Here is a 15929-nt window from a genome sequence, read left to right as displayed (position 1 = left end):
AAACAGCACCAAGCTCTAACCCAGTGTGGGTCATGAAAGCCTTCAATGGTGGCACTGCACACCTTTAATCCCAGCACTCAGGCTAACAAATCTCTGAGTCGAAGGCCAGCCTGATCTACAAATCAAGTTCCAGGACAGCCAGGGCTACACAGAGAAACCCCGTCTGGGGGGGAAAAATATGGGGGTGGGGGTAGGGGGAATGCACATCTACAAGCCTAAGTCTGGGAAACAAGATGGTAACATAGGGATTTAAATCCCTACTATAATTATCTTCAGCATGAGGATATACAGACAAGCAGGAAGACAGACAGATGACCATGCCCTTGAAAGAGAGGTAAAAGATGACACTGACAAGCAAACTGGTTCCACCTGCAAGAACACTGGCAAGATCTTCTGCAAGACAAGCAAACAGAGCTATGGAACTATCTGAGCTTACAATCCAAGTGGAAAACTAGGACTCACACACATAAGCATGTTCCAGGAAGCAGCAAATGCAGTGATGGAAGTGCCAAGCAATTATGAAGACTCAGAAGAGATAAAGATGAATCATGTGTAATAGAGGTGTGCTGGATTTAGAGTCATGCTCCACTAGGGTTTACTCAAGAACTGAAAAGTGTAAGGGAAATAATATGGAGCATTAGAATATGGATCCTGGATTCTCAACTCAGAAGATTCCACAACCAGAATTCCCAACCAACCACCCATCCTCATTGGCAGGAGCGAGGCAGAAAGGAAGTGTAGCTTGGGCAGTTCCCAAGCAACATTCCCTTTCATCTAAAGTTTCTTCCCTTAGGGCACAGTCCTTGTCTAAGCAGGCCTGATTCCAATACTCCAGAGGCAAGCCTTGAACAGGAAAGAGGAAAAAGGAAGGAGGAAAGAAGGGGGGTGTAGTGTCTGCACCTGCCATTCTACAGACATACCCCTCTAGAAAAAGCTGACCATATGAAGCCAGTTTATCTTTTTGTGGTCCCACCTCCTAATGGTGAGGTCCTCTCCCCTCTGGTCTCCTAATGAAAGCTACTCTCACCAAAGCAACATGCCTGTGCATCCCAAAATTACATGCTGCAACCTAAGCACTGCAGGAGGAGCTGCCATCCTAGCCACCCACACCTAAATCTCCACATTACAATGAACTATGGCACTGGCATCCAACCATTCCATCATACACCCAGCACAGGTACCTCTCTACTGCTAATCCAAGCTTCCTGGTAACAGTGCCTTACAAGATAAAAGGTCTTTGTATACAGTTGATAACTAAGGAAGAAAAGCAAGAAATGCCCCTTTCCAACAGACTGGCAGTGGCACCTGTTCTGGTTATCTAATGCCACATAACAAACTATACTAAACCAGGTGTGGAAGTACACACTTGTAATCCCCACCACTTGGTGGGCTGAGATAAAAGGATGGCAAATTCAAAGACAGCTTGGGCTACAAAATGAGTTCTAGGACATCCTGGATAACACAGTGAAACACTTTATAAAAGGAAAGTGAACAAACAAACAAACAAACAAAATGCATGGCTTAAAGCATTAAGAATCAATTGTTCAGCCAGACAGTAGTGGCACATGCCTTTAATCCCAGCATTCGGGAGGCAGAGGCAGATGGGTGGATCTTTGTGAGTTTGAGTCTACAGACTGGTCTACAGTCTGATCTACAGAGCGAGTTCAGGACAGACAGGCTCCAAAGCTACACAGAAAAACCCAGTCTTGAAAAAAAAAAAAAAAATCAACTGTTCAAGCCAGGCAGTGGCAACATACAACTTTAGTCCCAGAACTCAGGAGGCAGAGGCAGGTGGATCTGAGTTTGAGGCAGCCTGATCTACATAGCAAGTTCCAATATTCCAATATAGCCAGAGCTACACAGAGAAAAATCAAAAGTGAGAGAGGGAGGGAGGGAAAAAGAAAGAAAGAAAGAAAGAAAGAGAGAGAGAGAGGGAGGGAGGGAGGGAGGGAGGGAGGGAGGGAGGGAGGGAGGAAGGAAGGAAGGAAGGAAGGAAGGAAGGAAGGAAGGAAGGAAGGACCAACTGTTCTCTGTCACAGTTCCTACAAGAAAGGAATGTGGCAGGTGCTGGGCTGGCAAATTCAGTTCCAAGATACCTCACTAAAATGACTTGCAAGTTAGTGCTGGCTGTTGGATTACAGCCTGTTTTTATACATGTGTGTCTCTCTGAAGTACTGTTTGAGTGTTCTCATAGTGTGACAACTGGCTCTGTCAATGTTTCTTCTAACCTAGCCTTTGACCTTAGTCACACACTGCCTTTTCTACTACACTCCACTGGAGACAGGGTTATCTATGAGTCAGTGTAGAAGTGTTAACACCAGGAGGGAAAATCTTCTCAGGAGCTGACTAACTCAAGACAGCACTCCTTCAGAAACCACAGAACTCCAGGAGAAGGCGAAGGCTGGGAAAGAATTATTTTTATTTCCCAAAGCTGAGACTAGGGAGAAAAATGTATCCACTGCTCTACAGAGACTTCACAGTTCTGTCTTGCCCTACTACCAACCTGCCCAGAAAGGCAAGTACTTCAAAGAGGTAACTAAAAGTCAGAAGACGGGAGAAAACTCTAGGTCCCGGGAAGCAAGATTCTCCTCCCTCCCTCTTGCCCACCCAACCTTTCTGAAGCAATGACACAACAGTTACCTGAGGATGAATCTGTGGCTTGTCGCACGTGGCCTCAAAGTCCAGCACTAAAAAGTAGTGATATCTCTGGGGAGGGAAGGGCACCATTGCCGCCATTGACGCGCCAAAGCCGTGGGCCGCCAGCTTTCTGGTGGATATGGAACAGAACTCCGGAACACCACAGGGAGAAAATAAGTGGGAGCCCAGCACTTTTCTTGCTCTTGAAAGTAAATACGAAGAAAATCGAGCTGCTCCAGTCTGTAAAGGTGCTAGCATTGAGCATCCAGAGGCATCTAAAACTTAGGGGAAGAAAGTTTAAAAAAAAAAAAAAAAGAAAGAAAAAAAAAAGAAAGAAAGAAAAGAAAACAAACAAAACAAAACAAAACAAAACAGAGCCTGGGTTACTCCCCTCCCACTGTGGCCCAGTTCCATCCAGACATCAGGAATACCCATGCACCTGAGCCATACCCCATGGTTTCCAGGCCCATTTTCTGAATCAGTTTTTGTTACTCAAGTTTAAGACCCTAACAGCAGCACCTGCAGTGTTATTACAACAACTCTGTCTCCCAGATCTTTCTCAAAGCAACACACAAAACTGGCTTCATTTGTAAATGAAGCACAAGTTCAAAAGAAAGCAGAGAGGGGCCAGGCCTTCTGAAGTAACTTCTCAGGTGGCAATAGTTAACTTTAAAGCAGAGGGTTCCAAAGCAATTTGAGGTGAGCAACCGCACTGAGTCCTAGAAGCAGACTCACTTTCCTGGACACTCTCTTCAGCTCTTATCCCATCTTTTGCCCCTACTTCAACTACCTGTAACTTGACATCTCCACATACCCTCTGCCTTGTCCCAGCAAGAAAGTATGAAAGCCAACAAAGCCAATCCCAGGGAATTTTGCTCATCACATCCTGATGATTCCCAACCTCCACACTGTAAGCAGCACCCTGGGGGAACTGGAAAGCACAGCTGGCAACAGCCTCAGGCCTCTTCCTCATCTGCTGCCTGCCTCCCTCTCTCCTAGAGCCCCAGGAAGACTATGAGGCCTTTTAAATAGGAAGGGGAAAGAGAAAACCCAGATGTGGCAGTAATAGGAGCATTTCTAAAAATCTAGTAAAATTTTCTGAGGGAACATGTGCAAGGGAAAAAAAAAACCTAAATCATTTTTCCTTTACATTTTCCCTTTAAATTCACACAATATCTGCTCTCCTCTAAGGACTAACTAAATATAAAAATCAAAGCCTAAGTTTTACTCACAAATAACCTGATATGAAAGAGGGAAACATGGCAGAAATATAGGAACATGTTCTTCCCCACATTAGACCCAATACTCAAATGTCCCCCATCTTTAATTCTCAAACAAGGTCTTACCATTTAATATACACATTGCATTCAGTTTATACTTCCTGATACCAAATTCCAAAAGGACCAAAGGCTTGCCTCTGACTAGCTATAGATAGACAATGTCTCCCCATACAGGGTAGGAAGACAGCACCCTGTGAAGTATGGTACACACTGTCACCTGAACAAAAAAGTACAATGCCAAGTGTAACTTCTCTTCCTAGCTCCCTCCTAACTCACTGAAAAGGTACAATCACTTGCCTGTGTATGTATTAGGATACATACTAGTGTGGGCCCTTGAGTTCTGTATCTAAACATGAAATATCATGAGGATTGCGTGAAAACAAAAAAGAATCTTCATGGATCCTAACACAAGCATAGTACTTGATTTTATCATTGCTTTGCAGCCTCCCCCAAAACTTCTAGGCCAAGGAAACAAAGGCAAGATTGAGTTTCACTATGTAATCTCTTGTAAAGGCAAAAGGACCAATGACCCTTTGAAATCCAGAATCCAAAATAAACCTATTCTCTCATTCACTCCTCAACAGTACTGGGAAAACAAGTGACAAGATGATAATGGCTCCATTACCCATTCTAGTTTAGATGCAAAGTCCTTCTGGACCTTAGACCTTTCCTAACCAACAAAGCCAGGAAGAAAGACTTTTGAAACTCTTAATGTGTCTCACTAAACTCTGCCTGCCAATACCACAGGCAACAGTCTTGACTAACAAGGAGTCTCTGTGTTTTGACTTCAGCACTTACTAGCCATGGCACCATGGGCACACTCTGTTCTTCAATTCCCTGCCTGTAAAATGACAATAATAGCATCTACTTTTAAGGTGAGAATGGAACAAGAACAGGGGTAAAACATCAAGAGCAGTGTCTACCATACAATGGCTCAGAAAGTGTCAGATCATTAGCAGTGCTATAACCATGAAGCTGGCTCTTCCCTCAGATAACAGTTATCTCCTACATCACTATAACTTTCCAGGCTTCCCAAAGGGCACAGTATATATATATATCTAACCCCATCCCCTTGGAAAACACACTGATAGCTAGAGGGCCTCCAATCTTATATTTTTGGTTGTGAGCTTAGCCTTTAACGGCTGAGCCAACTCTCCAGCCCGAGGGCCTCCAATCTTACAGGCTTTGTTTTCTCAGTAGATTTTATCCACATCAAGAAGGACCACTTAAAATTAGTCTTAAGTCTTAGGAATAGATTGGAGAGATGGTCGCTCTTCCAAAGCACCTGAGTTTGATTCCCAGCATCCACATGGTGTCTAACAAGCATCTGTACCTCCAGTCCCAGGGCACTAGATGCCCTCTTCTGGCTTCTGCAGACACTGCATGCACAGGGTACACAGACATACATGCAGGGAGGCAAAATACCCATATGTGTAAAAATAATAAAACAGACATTAGCAGATCAGGTCTCCACAGATCAACACTGGGTTCCAAACTGCCCTCCTAACAACCAAATTCAGATCAAGTCAAAGAAAAGAGGACAATGCTTCCTCTTCCCTTTGTAAAAAATTCAATTCGAAAACCGTTAAAAATGCAATAAAGAAAAATACCAGTTGGAGCTGGGAGAACCAGAGGGGTGTAAATGAAGGATAAGAGCCAAGGCAGGTGAGAAGGGCATCCACACAGAGGTAGCAAGGTGTACTGCATCATGTCAGAACCAAGGGCAGACTCAGAGGACATTCATACCAAAAGAAACTTAATGGGACTCATAGATAAGATCAAAAAAAGTCACTCCCGAGGGAAGGGTAAAGGGCCAGTAACAACAGAAAAGTTATATGCAAAAAGGATAAGCAAAGTGCATATATTAAGGATAATGTTTCTCACTACTAAAAAAAAACAACAACAAAAACTGTGGTGGTGTTTTGGAATTGGCAGTAAGAATCTGAATTCATAATTTCTGGTATAGATGTAGCAGACATGGAAGTATAATAGCCAGGTGGTAGTGATGCACACTGTTAATCCCAGCAAATGGGAAGCAATGGCAGGTGGATCTCTGTGAGTTCAAGGCCAGCCTGGTATACAGAGTGAGTTCCAGGACAGCTGGGCCTATACTGAGAAACCCTGTCTCTAAAAAACAAAAGTATGATTACACACACAAAAATAAGCATAAATTAACACTCTAGCATTGACTAAGGATGGGTTAACAGCAATGAGCACACCTACCAAACCAGTACCTTCCAAATACAACACTACCCACTAAATGAACCAACACTCCTTGGAAAAATGACAAGAAAACTACAAGATAAGCCTAAGATATCCTATAAGAAAGGAAGGGAATGTTCAAAGAATAACAGAAACATATCAAAGGGACTCAAAAGCCACCCTGAGAGGACGCTTGCTGGTCAAAAAGGAATGATGGTGAAGGACTACAATGCAATTAATAACCAGGAAACCATGAGTCCATAAAGATGCAATAAATAGAACTAAAATCTATGGAGGTATATAAAGATAGTTTCAATGTATTTTTCCACAGAACCCTTATCAGTTACAGTAAGAAGTAATTCTGTAATGTAGAGAATAAGCAGACATCACCTTACACAACCAGTCAAAAATAAGCATCATTGCTATACATGCTGGCATACACCTTTAATCCCAGCACTAAGGAGGCTGAGACAGGAATACAAGACCAGCTTTGTACACAGTGAAATTCAGGTCATCCAGGGTTACATGGTGAGACCCTGCCCCCTCTCCTCATTGTCCCCAAAAGGCATCAATAATGGGATAAATCAAAATCACATGCCATTTGACAAGATGTAATGAGAACAAAGGATCATTTCTGATATCCTGCTGAAGAGGCATAATATGAGCCCAACTGTAAGAAAGTATCAAACAAACCCTAACAGAAGAATAATACACACAATAACGTCAAAAGTATCAAAGTCACTAAATGCAAAAAAAAAAAAAAAAAAAAAAAAAACAGTGATCAACCATACTCTTCTGCTACAAAGAACATTCCTGGGAAAATCAACAAAACTTGAATGGACTAAATAGAGCTTAACAAAGCAATGTTAATTATTTGATTTTGATAATTGTATTGTAGTTGGGTAAGAAAAGGGCCTGCTTATAGAAAATACACATCAAGTATCCTTAATAATGGAACATCAGTTCAGGACCTTAATCCTCAAATGCTTCAGAAAAGAAATCTTTGTCTTGCACTTCCAACTTTTATGTAAATTTGGGTTGTACATTTAAAAATCCAGGTGTAGACCAGGTGCCTTAGTTCAGGGCCAGCCTGGTCTTCAGAGTGAGTTCCAGGACAGTCAGAGCTATACAGAGAAACCCTGTCTCAAAACTAAAAAAAATAAATAAATAAAATCCAGGTATAAGGCTGGAAGTGTAGCTCTGTGGTAGGTACTTGCCTCCTACACATGAGGCCCTGAGTTCAATCCCCACCACAGTAAGTTAAATAAATAAAATCCATGTGCAGTGTAGTTTTATTAACAAAACAAAATATGAGGGAGAGATCTTCTCACAGTGCCTACAGAAAGTAGGCTACATGGTTTCTTCTAGCAGCAAGACCAGAGGGGTGGGGTGGGGGAAGACAGATCTCACAAAATCCCATCTCAGCCCTCAATGCCACTGAGTCCTCACTGGAAAAGCTACCACTCAGTGGCCTTTTTAACTGCCACCCTGGCATTACACATCCATCTCAGAAACCCCCCCATAATTCCTCTAAGGGCATCCCACCTGCTCTTGTGTGTGCTAGCAGCTTGGGGATTTCTTTTCCATTGATGTCTTTATACTTCAGTTACAAGTGTGCAGAATTTAAGACTATAGCTCCAATATCAATTGAGATTTTGGTATCTGGTTGAAGCAAAGAACTCAAACAATTTATGATTCTCTGTATTCCTGCATTAACATTTTTTAATCAGATAACAAGATTAACTCACATTTATTCTCAAACATACGTTCCTTATAGCAAATTAAAAGTAGTAAGCAGGCTATAGCAAAAGAAAAAATGAATGACTTTCATCTCAAAATGAAGGATTCAGCTCCCCAATGGGGACAGGAAGGGGTAAATAGGGACTGCCCTGAGGCCAGTCTGATTTGGAGAAACAGGCCTATGCCATAGCCCCTGGAGGATGGTCTCTGTGCAGAGTATTTACACAACAGACACCAATGGTTCCTCTGCAGCCATTACTGTCTATCAGGTAAATAACACATGTGCCAAGACACACATTTAATGAGGGAAATAATATGCCTTTATAAAAAGACTCAATCTGTATTTACCTGAGAGACCAAAGAAGCACCAAATCACCAGATTAGTGGAACCACAGAGGAGTCGTTCTGGTGTCTAGGGTAAATAGACATTTTATAGCCTCCATTACTGGAAAGGAAAGGGAGGGAGGGAGAAAGGGAGGGGGTCATCCTTCAACACACACTGGCTAGGGGTGCTTCAGATAGGACAAGCTGAGGAGTCCATCAGGAAACATGTGGTCTCTTGACACTCTACCTCCTCAGCCACACACACTTGAAATCTCTGGGAGCACACAGGTCTATGCCATCCCTGGATTCAAAGTACACCATCAAAAACCAGTTGGGAGACAGGAACTACATTCCAAAGAAACTCCATGGGACTAAGTCCATCTGACTCAAGAGCCTGGACCACCAAGCCTTAACTTCCCAGTTCTGGGGTAAGACCTTTGTCAAAGGATGACTCAGCAATTATACTCAAGTACCCAAATCATAGAAACAACAAAGATAACCTGTCTAGAACCTATTTAGTGCCAGGTTTTGACTTAAGCAGCTAAAAATAGCCCAAGAAATATGTAAATAAACTTCATGCCTTCAAAATGGTGGCACATTCCTTTAGTCCCAGCACTCAGGAGGCAGAAGCAAGTGAATCTCTGAGTTTGAGGCCAACCTGGTCTACAGAGTGAGTTCCAAGACAGCCAGAATTACAAGGAGAAACCCTGTATCCAAAAAAAAAAAAAAAAAACAAAAACAAAAAAACCAAAAACAAAACAAAACAAAAAACAATACAAATAAACAAAACAAAATACACTTTCACTTGAGCACAAAGTAGCAACAGTTAGGAACATCTTGGATTAAAATAACTGCAGTGCAGTACAAGGACTTCCAAGCCTCTTCCCATACACAACTCCAGAGGTGTGACTATTCCCACCTTACAGAGTGAGGAACTTTAAGGAGTTAGAGGTACAGCCAGCTCTTGCTCAAGTCCCCAAATGTGGCATTTCCTTCTACAAACCTGGGTTTGGAAAATGCTGCTCCCTCTGTTTTGGAAAGCACTGCTATTTTTCACCAGCAACTTAACACCTTCTTTGAAACCCAGCTAAATCCCACCCTTTTTGTAGATTTCTCTGATACCCCATGATAAAATTAATGGCTTCCATGTAACCCTGTAGCACAGTTTATTCTAATGTCAAGACTTTTATCTTCTCACTATATGACACACTAAGTACCTGTCTCTTCTGCTACTAACAATTTTCAAAGACTCCAAGAGGAAGGATGGAAGACAGCAACAGAGCTCTACATACATGTGCATGTAAAGAGGCATCCACGTATGCATAAAAAGCATATTTTGTAACTCTTTATTTTGTTGTTAGGCACTTTCATGCATTTCAAATTTTCACACAGCTTGAAAGAGAAGCACTGAGTTTTAATCTAAATGGCACATGAGTTTTAGAAATCTGGAAACAAGAGTTGGTTCCTTAAAAGCAGCAACTACATTTTATTCATTTCTTTACTCCTAGCATATAATCAGGCACAATTAAGAAAGTAAAGGCTTGCTAGATGAATTAATACGCTCAAAGCCATGATGCCAACTACTCTAGAAGTAAAACACGGTAGACAGAGCACACCAAAACACCCTGAACAAAGCTAGCTTGTTTCCTTCCATCCCTTTCTGCCATTCTCACATTTTTTCCTCAGAGAAAGGGAGAGAGGGGAGGGAAGAAGAGAAAGAGGGGGAGGGAGAGGGAGGGAGGGAGGGAGGGAGGGAGGGAGGAGAGAGAGAGAGAGAGAGAGAGAGAGAGAGAGAATATTGCCTTGGTGCAGGAATACTATTAAAAGGATTAATTTAAGAATTGGTGTTTGGACTGTCACATCCAATCACTGCACACAGATCTACAGCTTCCCAAATCAGACTCATGCAAAAAGGAATCAATCGCAAGGACACAGAGGGTCTGAACAGGCATACTAATGGCCTTCTGAGGTGCCAGCGGCCAGCTTTGACACTCCCATAAATTATCTGCCTTTTGATTTTACCTGTAGCTGTGGGGCACAAGGCACAATTTTGAACATATCAAAGCAATCCCTCCTAACCCAAGAGTTCCCCAAGGAATGTCCCCCAAAGGAGGAAGAAGCTAAAAACAACAACCCAAAGGGAATCTGCTTCCCAACAGGTCTGAATCTCAAAATCATCAATTAAAATCCACAAAACCAAATAAATAAAGCAGCATTCAAACAAAGTCCAGCAGAATGGATGGGGCATCATCTCGCTCTACAATTACTATGCATCTCTCACTCAAGGGAAGAGAAATCACAACAATCAACTTGCACAATTTCATCTGGAGACAAATCTGCACTAGCTTTAACAGTACCTTACACTGTGATCTTGGGCAACTCCATTCAACTTCCTTGGCCCAGGATTCCTCACATGATAGCAAGAAAACCTAAACAGAGCACATGACTCATTTTCCTGAGTGGGAGGAGAAAGTCACAAACATTCAAGAGGCATTTTACAGAGATGCAGGACCAGTAATGTGACGACACTAATAAGTGATCCCAAAAAGAGAAGAAGGCTAATAACATGGGTGAGTCTTGAGAAGCTGCTTAATCCATTCACTTTACTGAAGGTGTGTGGACTATGGAACTTCTACTACGTACAAAGTTTCCACGGTGAAAAACCATGCCTTGCTTTAGTTATAACTGCCTCCTGTAGGCCAGCTAAGCTTTTACCTTATGAACACAATGAAAAATGTATGGACTCAAAGCTCAAAAAGCAAAAACTCATATCACCCAACCACTTCCTGCTTTTGTGCTGAATATTAGTAGTAGCTCCAGTCTTTAATCCTGGCACTTGAGAGCCAAAAGCAAACAGATCTCTATGAGACAGAGGCCAGGCTGGTCTACATAGAGAGTTCCAGGACAGCAACAGTGAGAGCCTATCTAAATATTAAAACAAACAAGCAAACAAACAAACAAAAAACAGTATCAATACACTATTAAGAGCTTCCGAGCTTCCTCTACATCATTAAAGCTTTAAACAATGCTATTAAATCCCACTATCTCCATTTTAGACAACAAAATGAAACTCAAGTGAGGTAAGGGACTTGTCCAAGGTCACAGAAACATCATCAAAAATCAGTAGGCTTACTTCCATCACTGCAAGTACACTAGGACTCACAGAAGAGGAAAAGAAAGAGAAAGAGCAGGGTGGAATTCTGACTCTAAACTTCCCATACTCATCAAATTTATTAGCCCCCTGCATGAGACACATCACCACACCTGATCTGGCAGACATTTCCAAAATGAGGCACAGGTTATCAGTCTGCTACAGGCAAGGAAAGAAGAGACCAAGTAGGACATATAGGATGAGGATGGGGACCACTGCTGACTACCTAGAATGCTTAGGAACACAGGTCAGTTTCTGTGCATATAGCTAAAACAGTTCCTAGCTAGGAACCCTAAAATGAAGATACCTTCAAGGGCCCCATTCAGGTCATACGTCCTTCACCAGAAAATAGTTTCCAAAACATTTTAATTCATTGTACATTGTATGCTGACTATCTTTCCCAATCTGTGAAACAGTAACTGGCTGACATTTCCAAGAAATTCTCTGGTAGACACCTTTAAGTGCCATTATACAGACATGAAATTAGTAAAGAGAATGAATACTAACACACACACACACACACACACACACACACACACACACACACACAGTTATACTTAGTGTGATCCTCTGATCGCCTTTCCTGCTTCATTTCCCACTTGCCTTTTAATTACACTGAACTTCCTCAAACTCAACAAAGCTCTGATACTTGGTACTTCATGTGTTTATTGATTCCTAGGTAAAGAGGTTGATTCCTCTGAGAAGCCATCCCAGAGTCTACAAGTCCAGGTTAAGATCACTCCTATAATCCCAGAGAACTTAGGTCCCTTACTTTAGTTATTGGATATATTATAATTGCTGAATTATTACTGGTTTCTCCTATGGATCTGAAAGCTTTTGGATAGCATAGGCAGTCTTGTTTGCTGCTGTAATTCCAGCTTACTAGCAAAATGTCTGGGCCTTAGTTATTGAACAAATGACTCCCAAATCCCTGGGTAGCAATCATCAAAAATCCACCTTTTTTTTAGTCAATCCATGTGGAAGTAGGTAGGGACTAACCAACAATTCATTCAAAGGTGACATACAACTCATACCCAAATCCATCACAAGAGCCATGTGAGGTGCTCTTACTGTTGAATTGAATATTTCTCGAATATGGAGCTATTTTAGCTCTACTCAATTACCCTAAAGGTGAGGTACTCATGAGGTATCTATTAAGGAAATCATGATTGAGCATGGTAATCCATGGTTCTAAGTCCAGCTACTAGGTAGAGTCTGAAGCAGGAGGATTACAAGTCTGAGGCCCATCTGGTCAATTTAGTTAAGATCAAATATAATTTTAAAAAAGGAAGAAAGATGGAAGGAAGGACGGACAGAGAGACAGACAGATTAGGAGTATTGTTTAGTGGTGGCATGCTTGCCTAGCATGTTGTTAAGTCCTGGGTTCATTCCCCAGTACTGAGGAGACACAAAAAAAAAAAAAAAGCAAATCATGACAGAACTGGAGAGTCTGGATCACTCACCTCCAACTGTTACTCTAAAGATTTTGGTCAATTCAGTTTCAGTAAGTATGAGTACATCTTATCAGAAGTTACAGGAAAAATGCAATCTGCACCAACCCCCATCCCATACCCACCAAATCCAAATAGTCAGACACCAAACAAGATCATGCAACAGGATTCTCACCTCTCCTTACTTCGAAGATGCCAAGACTGGCAGCTGGAGATGCTGAAGGGTCTGTGAGAGCTGGAAAGCCCCAATGCTGTGGACAAACACACATCTCTGCAACAGGTATATTTCAATTCAAAGGTTTAAATCCTCATTAAGGGTCACTTTTAACTCAAACTCTTAAAGAGCTATCTCTGTGGAAAGGCAATGGCCCTACTGATCCTTCAGATGCTATTGACTGATATATATATGTATATATATATATATATATATATATATAGTATGTGTGTATGTATATATAATGTATGAATTATGGATTTCATGTTCTCTGATATATTGTTCTAAGGAAGCTTATCTTCTAGAAATGCCAAATATTCATAATATCTGAGCCTCAACTAAGAAAGATGGTCTTGAAGTGGTGGCTCACTGGACAATTTCAGAATCCTATCAGACAAAGCCACAAGGCTAGCAATATTCAGAACTCAGAAACTGGGGCTGAGTCAGGCCTGAAGAGAAGGGTTCATTGCCACAAACTTATAGGTGGTAACTGGAATGGAAACACAGATCAGGAAACACTTTCAAAATACTTCCAAGTCCTCCTCAAATTCTAAGAAAATCAAAGTAGCCAAACTCCAAATCAACATACCAAGGGCGCCAAGCATGGGTGGCACACACAGGAGAGGCCAGCCAGGGCTACACACCAAGACCATCTAAAAAGTTACAAGTTGTTTAAAGTGTCAAGGAATATTTATCACCTACTTCAGATATTCTAAAGGACCAGAAACCACAGATGTGATCTTTTAAGCTAGTGAAGCCCTTATGCACAAACATCTACAACTGGAACCAATATATTCCTGTCTGCCATTCCACACACTTAAGACTTTATCCTGATCCCCCTGGGAACAGGCCACTCCCCCCCCCAGCTTATCCCACCACAGAGCAAACTTTACAAAATGAAAGGGAATAAAAACACTTCTATTTGGAAATTTCAAGTCTGAGGGAGAGCTCTTACCCAAGTTCTATGACCTAGCTAGCTGATTATTTACAGGATCTTTGGGCAGGAATTGTTAATGAGCTTTTAATTTGGAGTGCTCAAGTTGCCAAAGTGCTCTGAGCTCCAGTGAAGCACCACAGAATCCATAAAGGAAACCTTATCAATCACTTCCCGGCAGCTCCCTTCCCCCATTCAGCACCTGCCGACAGTCAGCCAAGTGGGTTTCTAACCAAGATCACAGGCACACATTAGTGGAGTCACACTCCAAGTCACTGTTTATAAATTGGCTTTTAAATGGTAGGGGATTCAAGTATAATATACTTAAGGTCCAAGAACGAGCCCACTGAAACAAGGTCTACTGTGTTTGATAAAGTCAGAATAAAGCTGAATTTGATGAAGCCTTCTGGTACAAACTCTACAGTCAAAAACCATTCAGCCAATCACAACCTACTATAGTCAAATAGAGTATAGTCTTTAGCCAATGGGATTCGTGTTTTTGCTGCCCTTACACAGGGAAACTGATGAAATGCACTAGCAAATGCATGCCATAAAAATGTCCCTTGTCATTGCAAAATCCGTATTTCCAGATGAGGGGCCCCATACCCACCATCTTCCCGGTCAACATCCTGCAGTAGACATTTTGCAAGATTTGTTTTAAGAAAACACCTGTTGCTGGGCCATTTGCAATAAAGGCATACAAAAAGCTACACAGGTTAAGGCCCTTTCTTCATTTTGTCCACCATCATTACCTAGTTTGTGACTTACAAGGAAGTGCTAACGTGTGTGCCCGGATGCAGAGAGGGGTACTCTATATATCTACTAATTCCTCAATCTATTTCTATTTTCTCTGGTCCAATCTCTCTTCTTCTCTAGTAATCACAAATCAGGCCCTTTCATCAATTCATCCATCCACCTTGCAAAGCCCAGCTCTACCCCCACCCCCAGCTCCCCCTTCGCCAACAGAACATGCATCCAAGGGTGAGCACACGGGTTAGTATCCCAGACTACATAAAGTGTGCGAGCCACGACCCACACCCCGCATGCATTAACCAGGGCCCAAACTGGGGGCCTTCTCAATCTCACCCACCCCGGGGTGTTGCCCCCAGCTCGGGCCCATCCAGGTCCAAGGGAGCGTAAGGGGAGGGGCAGGGGGCCAGGAGACCAGCCCTCCTTCCCAGGGCCGCCCCCGCCCCCCGTCAGCTGCCGGAGAGGCTGTCGCCATGGCAACGCCCCCTCCTCCGGGCCAGCGCGGCAGGCTCTCTCCAGGTGCAGGCCCCGACGTCTCCCTCAGCCTCAGCAGGCGCTTGGGGCAGTTGACGGCAGCGGGCACGGCCCGCGCCGCCTGCGGCGCTGACCAGGCAGAAGCAGGGCCAGTTCCGCCCGCTCCCCACAGCCCGTTCCAAGCCGCCTCGACAGCGGCAGCCAGCACCACGAGTCCACAACACACCGACTCACCTCCGCGCACTCTGACCCCGACCGACGCGGTGGACGGGCGGGCTCGGTAGCCAACCGCTGAGCCCGCTGCTGGCACCATTGGCCAATGAACTACAATGAGGCGGGGCTTCTTCTCCCCAAACGCTCTCTCTCCCGCCGACATGCGCGCTAAGATGTGTCAAAATGGTGACCGTTGGCGCTGGGCCTTGTGGGACTTGTAGTTTGGAGGAGACACGTAGTCAGAAGAGAAGGGGAGGGTCACTTCTGAACAGTGAAAGGGATTTTCTTAAAAATAAATAAATGATAATAATAATAAAATAAACCGAAAACTTCGTCAGGCTCAGAATAACACAGATTCTCTACTTCTTTCCCCCACCTTCACTGTAGGCACACAGTGAGTATGGGTTTAGGAGATGCTCTCTGTAGGCGACACCTTCTGTGATTCATTGTCAACAAGTAATTATTACCCATTTTCGGGTACGGGCCTGAAGGAGATCTGGAAAGGAGGGAGGCAAATTCGGCTAAGAAAATGCTTGGATTTCTGAGGGGCCTTTCTAGG

At 43.0% G+C, this 15929-nt stretch overlaps 1 protein-coding gene across 5 annotated transcripts in view; it reads right to left on the bottom strand.

The window, feature by feature from the left end:
• Eri3 (ERI1 exoribonuclease family member 3) overlaps positions 1-15507 on the bottom strand; it is a 123875-nt gene extending 108368 nt beyond the window's left edge. For 2 of the 5 annotated variants that reach the window (XM_051188582.1, XM_051188585.1), the window contains exons 1-3: positions 15024-15385; positions 12961-13036; positions 2641-2918 (exon numbers count right to left, since the gene is read on the bottom strand). In XM_051188582.1, coding sequence (XP_051044539.1) covers positions 2641-2918; positions 12961-13036; positions 15024-15158 — 489 coding nt within the window. In that variant the 5' untranslated portion in view covers positions 15159-15385. The other 3 variants (XM_051188586.1, XM_051188583.1, XM_051188584.1) reach the window with 3 other exon arrangements.
• Between the last annotated feature and the right edge of the window lie 422 nt (positions 15508-15929).

This window comes from Phodopus roborovskii, unplaced genomic scaffold (assembly GCF_943737965.1).
Source record: "Phodopus roborovskii unplaced genomic scaffold, PHOROB, whole genome shotgun sequence".
Lineage (NCBI taxonomy): Eukaryota > Metazoa > Chordata > Mammalia > Rodentia > Cricetidae > Phodopus > Phodopus roborovskii.
The sequence above is the reverse complement of the archived record's forward strand: the minus strand, read 5'-3'. Positions and strand labels throughout refer to the sequence as shown.